The following is a 12684-nucleotide window of genomic DNA, read 5'->3' on the forward strand; positions in this document are numbered from 1 at the left end:
CCAGCTTGTGGGCGCGGAGGCTGTGGGTCGGCTCTTCCACCTGCTCCCCCTGCAGGCTCTGCCCGAGGCGCCGTGTGGGTCCCTCTGCAGGCCTGTCTCTGTTCACCCTGGGACTCCTCCTCTGGCCACTTGAAAGATTCCTGATCTTGTGCAGCTTCTCCCCTGTTCGGGCAGAGGGAGGAGTCCGCTCCTCACGTGCAGGCTTCCGAGAGCTCCCGCTCTCTGTGTTCGTGCCTCTGGCCCTGTGTGGTGACTGAAGGCCTCGGTGGCCTTGAGGACCGCCGTGCGTCCTCCTAGTCCATCTGCAGAGCTCCGGGGTCCTTGCACATGTGGTGGTGCCTGGAGCGTTTGCACCCAAGGGGCCGTGTCTCCACGAGTGTCGATGCCCGTTCGCCAGAGCAGAGGCTTCCCTGGGAGCGGCTCGCTCCTCTCCGGTGATCTTGCCACAACCCTCCTGTGGCGGGAGAGCGAGCCCCGTCGGGACACGAGGTGACAGGTGGGCCCCAGCGTTGCCTGGCACTTGGGGGCGGGGGCAGACAGGTGCAAGGCCGGCTGCCCTGTCCCAGTGAGCTCCATGTGGGAGGCAAGGTGGCCCTGACACCAAGGGGGTAGGGTAGTTACCGTGGACCCCCAGCGATCCTGTACCGTCGGGTCTGTTTGCCTGTCCGCTCTCCTCATCCTGTCCACCCCAAGCCTAGAGACATTCCGGGGTGACGGCGACAGGGTGGGGGGGGCATTCAGGAAAGTTTGGTGTCCTTCCAGGCTGTCTTCCATTGTCCGTGAGCTGTCTGCTTGTCTGCGTGGGGGTGCCCGGGCCGCTGGGGACAGCGGGGAGGACGGCGCTGGGCACCCGGGACCTGCCTGTCTCACCGTCTTCATGAACAGGGACAGACAGCCCTGCACTGACCGGTTGGCCGTGTGTCTGCTTGTTCGCTTCACTTTGGAATTGTAAGTGGAAGTAAGGAAGTGTGTGTGAGCATGCACGCTCTCAGGGACGGCCAGGGATGGTGGATTTGCAGATAACCCCGGAGCCGCCGCCTTCCAGTCGGGACCGCTAGACTGAGCTTGTGGTCACACGTTCTTTGTTTTCTTTATATTTTGCTGCCTAGCGTGGATTTTGATCACTGTAGTCAGGGGTGCTTTTGCCGCATCCCACGGATAGCGTTTCCAGTTTGATTTTCTTCAAGGTCAAATTTCATTGTGATTTTGTCCTTGAACTGTGGATTAAACAAGATTGTGGTTTAATTTTCAAAAACAGGGGTGTTTCCAGATATTATTAATTTCTCTTTCCCTTCTGATGCGGTAAGAGAACAAACTTCCTAGGAGTTCACGTTGTTTTAAGTGCATGGAGGGTTTGTGCTATGGGTGGCAGATGGGGTGTCTGAGTGAACATCTCAGGTGAACTTGGGGGAAAAAAACCGTGTAGTGTAGGCTCTTTGTGGTGTTCTTGTCTTCTGCGTCCTGATTTTCCACCCACTCCTTACTTCCATGACTGAGAGAGGAGAGCTCACGTCTGAATGTCTGATTGTGGATGTGTTGATTTTTCCTGTCAGGGCCGTCGGGTTTTGCCTCATGAACTCCAGTGTTCTGTACCCAGTGCACGTACCGTCAACCTGTGAAATGTGCCGGCTTCTTGATTGACTCTTACCGTTTTGAAATGTTGTCTTGATCCCTGATAACTTTGTCCTGAGGTTAATTTGTGTGATGCTAGCAGTTGTCCCATCCTTTTTTATATAGTGTCTGAATTCGTGTTTGGACAGTCTTCATTTGATGCCATTATCTGTACCGTTGAGGCTAGGAGCTCCTTTGGCCGGAGATAGTGCTCTGAGTCCATGAGTTTTTCTCTACCGTCTTCTGTTTGGGCTCACGCTCTTTCTGGCAGTGGATCTGGAGCCAGTATTGTGTTCGTTTCTCTGTGTTGTTTCTTTTTTAAGTTTACTGTTTATTTTGAGAGAGAGAGTGTGTGTGTGAGCAAAAGAGGAGCAGAGAGAGAGGGTGAGACAGAATCCCAAGCAGGCCCCGCAATCTCAGCACAGAGCCCAACGCAGGGCTCGAACCTGTGAATCATGAGATTGTGACCTGAGCCAAAGTCGGACGTTTCACCGACTGAGCCCCCCAGGCGCCCCTGTTAGGCTGTTTTAAAGTATTTCACCGGCCACTGGTTTCCAGAACTGTGATTAGGATGCGCCCTGGCAGGTTCATTCTTGTTTTCATCCCACGTGGGCGTGGCTGAGCTCACTGGCTGTGTGGCCACGTGGCTGTGTGCGCACCACATCTGGAGAACTCTCTGCCACTGCTGCTTCTAGCTCTTTCTTCTCTCCCGGTGCGCTCCTCTCTTCGTGGGTGTGGTAAACCATCCCGTTTGCCGTGTGTCAGGCCAGTTGACACGGGCCGTGAGGGTCCCCACGGCCGCTCCTGTCCCCACCATCTTTGGGTCTGGTCCGCTGTTCACCGTGTCCACTCATCTTCATTTCAGATCATGTGTTTTCACCACTTTCATTTATTTCTTTTCTTCCCCACGTTTTTCTGTTTTGAGTATTGTCTGTCGTCCTTTATATATTTGAGCAGATTATAGCTCTTGTAACATCTTTGCTGTTAGTTGCATTCTGGTTGTAACCCCCTTGGCGTGGGGTATGGTCTGCCACTTTCCTGCGTGTCGAGTGGCCTCTGTTGGGGTGCGGGCCATTTGAGACGTGTGGTGGCGCATTGGGACTGTGTGGCCGTGCTCGGACTTTGTTCTGGCCACCAGATGCCCGGGTGGGTCTGGAGCAGCCCTCTTGCTGAGGGGTCACCTCTGTGTGGTTTTTACCAACTGCCCTACGGGTTTGAAGAGGTGGCTGGCCGGACTTTGAACAACTGCCATTCCTTTCCACCCCCAGATGTTTGGAGTCCCTTTGAGACCCCATTCGCCAGCACTCTGCGCCCCCCCCTCCCCCCGCTCCCGCCCCTTTGTCCTCCCAGCCTGGGGCACAACCATCCTGTTCTCCTTGCTCCCCTGTGGGCCGGGTCTGCACATCACTCTGATACCGCGGGCCGGGCGGGTGCACAGCCTTCTGGTGCTGTGGTCCTGTGCCTCAGCCGTGCGGTGCCTGGGTCTAGGTGTCTCACATCTGCCCGCTTTCTAGTGGCTTGTCGCAGGAAGACGGCTTCTGTAACTTAGTACTTTACGGCCAGATTGTCACTTGTGTTGTGTTTTTTGTTCCATGTGATTTTGGGTTTTTTATGGCAGATCTGGGGAGATGAGCTGTTGTCCTTGCTATCTTATTTTCCTAGAACCCCTTTTATTTCCTTCTTAACAATTAAATAAACAAATGACTTCCTATAGGTTGGCTCTTTATGGCTTATTTTCATTTCATGCCTTTTTTTTTTTTTAATGTTTGTTTATATTGAGAGAGAGGCACACACACAGAGCCCTAGTGGGGAAGGGGCAGAAAGAAAGGGAGACACAGAATCCGAAGCAGGCTCCAGGCTCTGAGTTGTCAGCACAGAGCCCAGTGCGGCAGTCAAACCCACGGACCATGAGATCATGACCTGAGCTGAAGTCGGACGCCTAACTGACTGAGCCACCCAGACGCCCCATTTCATGCTTTGCATAGCAGTTTTTTAGAAGTTCATTTTTTCCGAGGTCTGAAGTATTTTTGTGTCCAGTTTTTATTGACTTATGCTCACTTCTCTTTTAGGCCATGCTGGTGTGTCTGCAAGCATGATGAAGAAAAGGACGTCCCACAAGTAAGCAACTCTGAAACTTGCTTTTAGATAACAGGTTGTGGCCTTAGGTGACGTAGGACTTGAGATGCCATCGTGCTGCCCTCTTCTCCGTGCTGAGCAGGTCATGCCCCCTGTCTTTGGCCTGTCCTATGGCTGCCTAGGCCTGTCCTTCCACTCTTGAAAGCCTCCGGGCGATGATTTCCCCTCCAGCTCCCAGGGGTTGCGCTGTCTGCAGGAAGCCCCAGTGGTGAGGGCGGCGCTCTCCCGCTTCCCTCCTGGGAAGGGCTGCGTGCTCTCGGCATGCAGGTTCTTGGCTGCGTCTCGGATGCGCTGCTGACAAGGAGGGCCTTGTGGCTGGAGGGCCTCAGTGGTATGCCGACAGCTGCTTGCTCACTGCTTTTCTACATTTTCAAGTACATGAGAAGCTTGAAATCTAGAGAAAGAATATGGCTGTTGAAAGATATTAAAAAAATTTGTTTTTTCAACGTTTATTTATTTTTGGGACAGAGAGAGACAGAGCATGAACGGGGGAGGGGCAGAGAGAGAGGGAGACACAGAATCGGAAACAGGCTCCAGGCTCTGAGCCATCAGCCCAGAGCCTGACACGGGGCTCGAACTCACGGACCGCGAGATGGTGACCTGGCTGAAGTCGGACGCTTAACCGACTGCGCCACCCAGGCGCCCCTGTTGAAAGATATTTTAAAAGGCTGTGTATTTCAAGTGATCAGTATAAGTCCTAAATTCTGTAGGTGCCAGAGCGAACAAGCCACTTTTCCCTCCCTTTAATCTTTGTGTATGACATAGTTACGTTTACAAAGAAAATTGAGCTATTGTCTTAAATAAGACTGTGCTTGTACTGAGTTACATATTTGAATAGATTGCACAAGTACCCACCGGGTCCTGGTCACCGCTGCTGCACCATGGGTGCTGCTCTAACAAGTAGGTTCTGATCGTTTGGTCTTGATGGTAGACTGTTAACTACAGACCAGGCCCTCTGACCCTAGCTGGCACCTCCCGAGCCTCTCAGTATAGCAGTTCTTTCCAAATTGTTCATACCGAAGTCACCACCCTGTGTGGTCGAAGGGCCCAGGGCGCCTTGGCTGCGGTGGCACATCTGGATGACGTTAAACGTGCCCTTCCGTAATGTCGCTGATCCGAGCACACGTGCCTCCCGTGTAAATGCGTGCATGCATAGTGATGTAAATATTTGTCAGGTTAGGTTCACGAAGTGTCCTACAGTGTAAAACTGTGAAGTTGAGGTCTGTGTGTCCCTGAGGGTTGATAAGGCATTTCCCAGATTTCCTTGATATGCCCATTACTAATGTTCGTGGTTCTGCCACGCCCACCGAGCTGGTAATCTATGTACTCTGTCTCCACTCATGGCGCACCATTGCCGTAAGTAATCAGCCATCTCTTGGCCCAAGTGGGAGGTAACAAAACAAATACAAGCTGTAATATCAGGTAATGATAAAAACTTAGTGGGGAAGAGAAGCAAGTTAGATGTTGATTTGCAAGACCAGAACAGTTCATGCAAAACAGATTTTACCAGTTAGTTTAAAATAACTGGCTTTCAGAGTGTAATGTGCATTCAGTCTTACCCATTTTTACACATTTCTGGATATCTCTGGTTGGAAGTTCCTTTAGTTAGGATTTCAGGCATTCTTGGGTTTGTGCGAGGGTTTCACATGCCTGCTCGTAAGCACTGCTTTCCATGGACACGTGGCTCTGATGTGCTGGTAATGCCCCCCCCCCCCCAGCACAATGAATAAACGCCTATCTGTTAAAACTTCTGAGAATCTGCTCCCCTGTGCTCTGCAATGCAGGGAGCTCAGTCGGATGCTTGTTTCAGTGAAAACAAGCTTTCAGTAGACAGCTTTGAACTTGGTACTCTGTAGCCAGAGGGCGCCACGGGAAGAAAGGACACACTCTCAGTCCTGTTCGCCTGTCTTCTGATCTCTGTGCACATCTGAAGATGGTTGGAAAGAAAGAGTCTGCACATTTCACAACAGGTGGCCATTGCTCACTGCCTCTGGATGGGCCCACAAGGCTGGTGGTGAGGCCCCTGGGCAGGAGCTGGCTCGAAGCGGGGAGCTGGGTGGTTCAGCTGGGCGCCTTGGCACGTTCCTCTGTCTGCCTGGGACCCTGCTTACCGTGCCTAAAAATCCTGGTCTGGACTGGAATGGTGGGGCGTCAGCTTTTCTCTGTAGACAAGGCTTTCTGCCAGCAAGATGTTTATGGAAACCACGAACAGAAAAGCAGACCCGGAGCCTCACTCTGCCCTTGCTGCCTCCACTGTGGCCCAACAGCGAGCGAGGAAAGGCACAAGGGACCCACCGCCTGCAGCCGCTGACCTGTGGCCTTGTCTCCTCTCGCCTCCTGTGTTTCTGGGAATCTGAGCAGTAACTGCACGTGCGGAGGGAGTCATAGGAGCTCCAGGGGACGAGTGTGGCAGCCCCGTCCCCGTGGGTATCAGCAGGACTCGGAGTCGGGTCCGTGGCAGTGGGAGCATTGCTGCAGCAGACCAGGGACATTGTGTAGCCGCATCTTGTTCTGGTTTTTAAAGTGAAGGCAGCACACTTCCATGCCTCCTGCCGACCAGGCCCCCCACTACATTTTGGGAATAAGTTGGTAGGCAGGCCTTTCCCAGCTTTGCAGGACGTCGTTTGGGAAATGCATCTGCAGGGAAAGTATACTTGGCCCTTGAACAACATGGGATCAAGCAGCACAGGGCCACCTGTGCCCGGATTTAAGTACGGCACAGAACTAACTATGAGCGTATTTTCTGTTCCTTGTGATCTTTCTTTTCTCTTTCTTCTTTCTTTCTTTCTTTCTTTCTTTCTTTCTTTCTTTCTTTCTTTCTCTTTCTCTCTTTCTCTCTTTCTCTCTTTCTTTCTTTTCTTCTTTCTTTCCTTCCTTCTTCCCTCCCTCCCTCCCTCCCTCCCTCCCCTTCTTCCTTTCTTTCCTCTTTCTCCTTTCTTTCTTCCTTCCTTTGCTTTCCTTTCCTTCCTTTCCTTTCCTTTCCTTTCCTTTCCTTTCCTTTCCTTTCCTTTCCTTTCCTTTCCTTTCCTTTCCTTCTTTCCTCTTTCCTCTTTCTCCTTCCTCCCTCCTTCCCTCCCTCCCTCCCTCCCTCCCTTCCTCTCCTTCTTCCTTTCTTTCCTCTTTCTCCTTTCTTTCTTTCTTCCTTCCTTTGCTTTCCTTCCTTTCCTTTCCTTTCCTTTCCTTTCCTTTCCTTTCCTTTCCTTTCCTTTCCTTTCCTTTCCTTTCCTTTCCTTTCCTTCTTCCTTTCTTCTTTCCTCTTTCTCCTTCCTTCCTTCCTTCCTTCCTTCCTTCCTTCCTTCCTTCCTTCCTTCCTTCCTTCCTCCTTTTCTGCCTGCCTTTCTCCTTTCCTTTCTTTCCTTTCTTTCCTTTCTTTCCTTTCCTTCCTTTCTTTCTTTCCCCATTTTTGAGAGAGTGAGGACGAGCAGGGGAGGGGCAGAGAAAGAGGGGGACAGAGGATCTGAAGATAGTTTGATCTGGGGCTTGAACTCATGAACTGTGAGATCATGACCTGAGCAGAAGTTGGATGCCTAACGGACTGAGTCACCCAGGTGCCACCCCCCCCCCCATAATTTTCTTGATGATATGTTCTTTTCTCTGGCTTACTGGATTGTAAGAGTACAGCAGAGGTTACATACAGTGTACAAAGTGTGTGTAAATTGTTCATGTAATTGGTAAGGCTTCCGATCAAGCTCTCAAGTTTTGAGGGAGTCAGAAGTTATACTGGGGGTCAGCGCCCTGGTCCGTGCTTTAAGGGGCAGCTGTGCATCTTGAAGGGAAGGTAGGGTGGGGGGATCTCAGGCGAGATTAGCCGTAGCGGTTCTTCGTTGCAGTTTTCAAACAGAAATCCGGTTCTTTGTCTTCCCTAGTTGGAGTAGTGGATGCCTTTCCATTTCAAGGCACTGTCAGAAAACACGACGGGTTTTGGTGTGTTTTGAGAGAAATGGACCAGGGCTGTTACACACTAAGTAGAGGTATTTCCAGCCAGTGCTTTTCCATTTGTTAAATCACAAGTGCCAGTCACTGACCGCAACAGCGACAGAGACAACTCCCCTCCTCCTCCCCCTCCCATCCTCCTCCCCCTCCCATCCTCCTCCCCCTCCCATCCTCCTTGTCCCCCCTCTTCCTCCTCTCCCTTCCTCCTCCTGGAGTCCCTGGCGTGGCCTCAGGTACTTTTCATGGCACCCCTGTCAAGTAGGAACCCTGGGCCCTTTGATGCAAGAGGTTGACTGACCAGTTTGGGGTCATGCAGCTGAGAAGTGACTGAGCCAGGGCTCCCAGAGGGGACAGCAGGATTCTAGAGCACACAACCACCACACTGTGCTTCCTCGTGGAGCGGTTGCTTGTCTCACATTGGAAAAGCAGGTTACACAGACAAGGTAACAGTGAAGCAGGCATCTACATGAAGTGTGGTGGTGCTGTCTTAAATTGGACAAAAAGAATAATACTTTTGAATCGACTTTTAAGTGCTTTTTACACCAAGGAAGTGAATAGTGTATTGGAAGGCCTTGGCATTGGGAGGTTGCCGCAGACAGCTCTGGCATTCTCTGGGACAGAGTAATGAAAGAACCCATAGTGTGTGGATGGAACCCCGACTCCCCATCTTGTTTTTATATCGTCATTTTGAGCCGGCAATGGCAGCATCAGCTGTACAACTTTTATTAAGCAACAGGAACCAGAAAAACTTTCTCCTTACTGGTGTGCATCTTGTAAAAAGACAATTATGTTGATACAATCAGTAGTTTCTTCTGAAATGTGCTGCAACACGAGTAAGGGAACTGCTCTTAGAAGACAGTACTAAATAGAATAAGGAAAGTGTCAGTAATTAACTTGTGCAACATAGTACACGGTGCGTGAGTGGCATTTCCTGGTTCACGGCAGAATGGTGCTGGTTGAAGCTGAAGAAGTGTGGTCCCTTTAAATACTGACCACCAAAATAAGATCTTCCAGTCCCGGGGAGGAGGATGTGCTTTGAACACAGAATCTCTTTTCTGGGTGACAGAACAATTAGCGGGGTGTGTTCCAGACTTCCTTAAAGTGTCTGGCAAGGCACAGAAAATGCCCCTGCAATCCAGCTTACCTTTTGGGGAACATGGGTACGTGGAAACTAGTGTTGGTTTTGACTGGTGCTCCCTAAGGTATGGTGCCTGGGGCAGCGGCGGCAGAGCGTGTGCTGGAAGGTCTGGGATCGAGGAATCTGGGGTCAGGTGTGGGCCTTGCCCACACGCTCCGGGTGGTCGCTTGCCTGCCAGAGTCTCCTCCGAGGCCCATCTGAGAGGTACGCGGGCTCGTGGGGAAATCCGCTTCTGCCGTACAGGGAGAGTGGCTTTCTGCCGAGGGGTTGGCCGGCCCCGTCTGCTCCCCGGGGGCATCCCCATGGGCGTACGAAAAGAGCCGGTCCCAGTCGTGAGGACCAACTGCAGCGCATCCCTCCAGAGCCCGGGGGCCTGTCCGTTGTTCCCAGAGGCGGCTGTGGAGAGAACCGGCAACGCGCTCACAGGTGCGTACCTCTGGCGTTCTGTGCTGTCCTCCTCGAATCGTTGGGATCGTGACTCAGTGCAGCCCTTTATTTGCGCGTGGCGGCAAGTTCAGCCGTCCTCCCGGAGCGAGGTGCCTGCCGTCCGCCTGCGGCAGCGCTGTGTGTGTGTCGGCTTCTGGAGGCTGGGCCTGGAGAGCCCCCTAGACTTTGCAGGGACGCACACGAGCTCAAGGGCTGTTACGAACACGTGTATCCAGGGAGAATGTAGGTCTGCGGTGCCATATTCAGGCAGCCCTTAATTTCTTTTAAGTTTGTTTATTTTGTGAGAGAGACAGAGCGAGCAGGGGAGGGGCAGAGAGAGAGGGAGGGAGACCGAGAATCCCAAGCAGGCTCTTCTGAGAGCCCGGAGCCTGCTTTGGATTCTGCGTCTCCCTCTCTCTCTTTGCACACCCCCACCCCCGCTTGCGCTCTGTGTGTGTGTGTCTCTCTCTGTCTCTCAAAAAAAAAAAAAAAATTAAAAAAAATTAAGCTGAGCTGAGGAGCTCTCTGCCACTTTGAGTTGAAAAGGAAGCCCTCCGAAAAGTGCGGATCCAGAGTGGACCCCGGAGTCTGTACGGGTTGGAGACTGCAAAGGCTGGCTGCAGCCGAGGTGGCCGGAGGAGAAACCAGCCGTGGAGGAGGTTTGCCTGCCCTTCGTCTCCGTCCCAAGGCCTCTGCTCGCTCCGCTCCCGGCCACTCTGCAGCCCCCTGCGTCACTGCTGCTTCTCTGATCCCACACCTCCTGCTCAGACGTCGGGGCCCAGCTGGGCCTGAAGAAGTACACCCGCGCTCCAGACGCCGTGGTCTCGGCTGGCACGGAGCACAGGAATGCCGGCGACTGTCGGGCACCTGAGGAGCACTGACCGCATGAGAGAGGGTCACACACACGGCGGGAGAGCTAACCAGGAGCCTGCGGGCGGCACCACCGCACCCAGACGAGGCCGACCCGCAGAGCTCACAGAGGAATCGGGAGAGGAAGCGAACATTTACGGCCGATATAGGAAGGCTTGTTAATTAAAGAGACACGGTTCAAGAAAAGGTGAAGAAACATTTGTTTCTTATCTATCGGTTCGATAGAGAGGCTGAAATTCAAGCCTGTCTGTTTTACCTAATTCAGGAGAGCTTGGTCTGAGGCTTTCTGGAAGGTGAGCAGTGTCAGGGGAGTGGGATCATGGAGGAGAGGCCAGGAAGTGCTGTGTTCCTCTGCTAAGGAAGGGACGGTGGGTGAAGGATCCAGAATAAATGTAAGAGAGGGGCACCTGGCTGGCTCAGTCGGTTAAGCTGAGTCAGTCTGACTATCTCGGCTCAGCTCACAATCTCACAGTTGTGAGTTCAAGTCCCACGTTGGGCTCTGTGCTGGGTGTGACGTCTACTTCTTGAAAAATGAAATGGGGTGGGTAATTTTGCACAGCTGTCTTTAGATTGGTCAACTGCTAGTTGAGGGGTTGAATCCAGGATAGAAGCTCTTCTGGTTGTGATCTGTATTCTCCAAAAAGCCAGGACCGTGGTGATTGTGTGCCTGTGCACGTACGGAGAGAGATCAGAGGCTGGTGTGGCAGCTCCGGTCCCAGGGCAAAATTGCTTCCTGTGAGAACACTTTTTCTTAAGACCTTCAACTGATTGGATAAGGCTCAGCTACATTATGGTGGGCCATCTGCTGATTTACAGGTTGCCTTTCTAGAAAAATGCCTTCACAGAAAACATCTAGGGTAATGATTGACCACATAGCTGAGTACTGTGACCCAGCCAGGGTGACAAATTTAGATAAACCGTCACACTGGCAGAAATGCTGTATTTGCTTATAATTTTGGTAGTAATGGTGGAATGTTTGTGTGAATTAGGAAACGGTGCATGTGACTGCATTCCTTAGTCAGTGAGGTTGGGAATCAGCTTGTTCCTTTGCTGTGAAGAAAGCCTGATGCTGTACACAGCATGCATCGCTGGGACTTCTGCTGAAATCTCACAGATGGTAATTGGTTGTCTGAGGAGACACATGATGCTGAAGATCCCTGTGCTCTGCCGGTGATACGTAAGGGCTGAGGTTCGCGGTGGCTGCTGCCGAGTTCCTGGGCGGGCAGCGCTGACGTGAGCTCTTGGCCCTGCCTCTTCCGTGCATCCAAGGGAGGGCGATTGTCCCAGCTGCTCTTCTGTCCGGCGGGTGGCCCTGCCTTGCGCACCCCTCTCTTTCCCTTTCCTCGTGCAGCCGTGGGGACGCACCCAGGGCTGGCAGGGGGCCGCCGTGGGGCCACCGTGGGGCCGCCGTGGAAGCTTCCGGGCGCTCCTCGGTTCTCCGCAACCGTCCTGTAACCTCCCGGGCCTCTGCGGTCAGTGTGGAGGCCTTGGCTCACATTCCCCTTGCCGAGAACCGTAAACTCTGCTGTTTGGTGGCCCCAGTGTCACTGTCTCGTTCTCCCGTGATGTGGTCCTCGTGCCTGGATGCCCACGAGATGTTCTTTTCCTTAAAGAATTTGTCTTAACTGGAGGATGTTCGCGTCAGAGGTGGGGTCTGTTTTCCCAGGGCTGCCTGTACACATGGGTGTTGTTTCTCTCGGGGTTTTCCGTGAGTTGCGTCAGTGTCCTAATGTCCTACAACAGCTAGGAGCCCATGTCCATTAGTCACAGCTGTGTCGTGTCCTCCCAGGCGGGCCCCGCCGCATCTGTTGGCCGTGCTCCTCTGGGTTAGTCCTCGTTTCTGAAACGGCTTCCTTTCTGGTTCTCACTCCCTGCTCTGGCCTCTGGTGTGTGCCTGGCCGTGGGGAACGGTTTCCATCTCCCTCCCTTGTGGGCAGATGGCCTGTGGGTGTGCCTCCCGACTGTTCCGTGTCATCCATGTGCGGCCGTGCCACTGTCCTCTCGGGCCCCATGTGTGAGGAGGGCGGTGGCTCCCTGGATGGCCATCCCCTGCAGAGCTCCGAGCCCCTCTGTCTCCGTAGGGCTCTGTGGGGTCTTCCCTTCTCAGCCACCACCCTCCCCCACCCCCGCCTTGTCAGCCTGTGAACCCCATCCTCCTGGAAGGCAGGTCTGCTGGGCGCCTGCAGAAAACCCGCTCAGAACCTTGGGAGCCCTTTTCCACCTGACGTGAGCAGTTTTCCATCTGGGATGATCTCCCTCTTGCTGAGGAAAGGCCTGCGCCAACAGACGCGGACCTCGTTGGGCAGCGCTCGAGGTTCCTCTGTGTCACACTCCCTCTAGATTTACCAGCTCGCCTCCTTGAAAGTCCGTACATCGTAGCTTTAAATATCACAGCCTACAATAAATTGTTTTTTTCAAAGTTTGTGTGTATGCCAGTTGCTTACGACTTTCGCTCGTGGTGTAGATGAGAGATCTCTGACCACCGGAAGTTCTCGGCTGAGCATGTGCAGTGCCCCGGGGCCTGGCTGTCCTCTCTGTCCACGCCCAGCTTGGTTCCTTGTCCGAGACTC

At 53.0% G+C, this 12684-nt stretch overlaps 1 protein-coding gene across 3 annotated transcripts in view; it reads left to right on the plus strand.

Annotated features, from left to right (window-relative positions):
• The window catches only part of SPIN1 (spindlin 1), a 74398-nt gene that overhangs the window by 49729 nt on the left and 11985 nt on the right, over positions 1 to 12684 (plus strand). For all 3 annotated transcript variants that reach the window (XM_023243216.2, XM_023243215.2, XM_023243217.2), the window contains one exon: positions 3681 to 3729. In XM_023243216.2, coding sequence (XP_023098984.1) covers positions 3681 to 3729 — 49 coding nt within the window. The remainder of the gene's footprint in view (positions 1 to 3680; positions 3730 to 12684) is intronic.

The sequence above is a fragment of the Felis catus genome, chromosome D4, assembly GCF_018350175.1.
Source record: "Felis catus isolate Fca126 chromosome D4, F.catus_Fca126_mat1.0, whole genome shotgun sequence".
NCBI classification, from domain to species: domain Eukaryota; kingdom Metazoa; phylum Chordata; class Mammalia; order Carnivora; family Felidae; genus Felis; species Felis catus.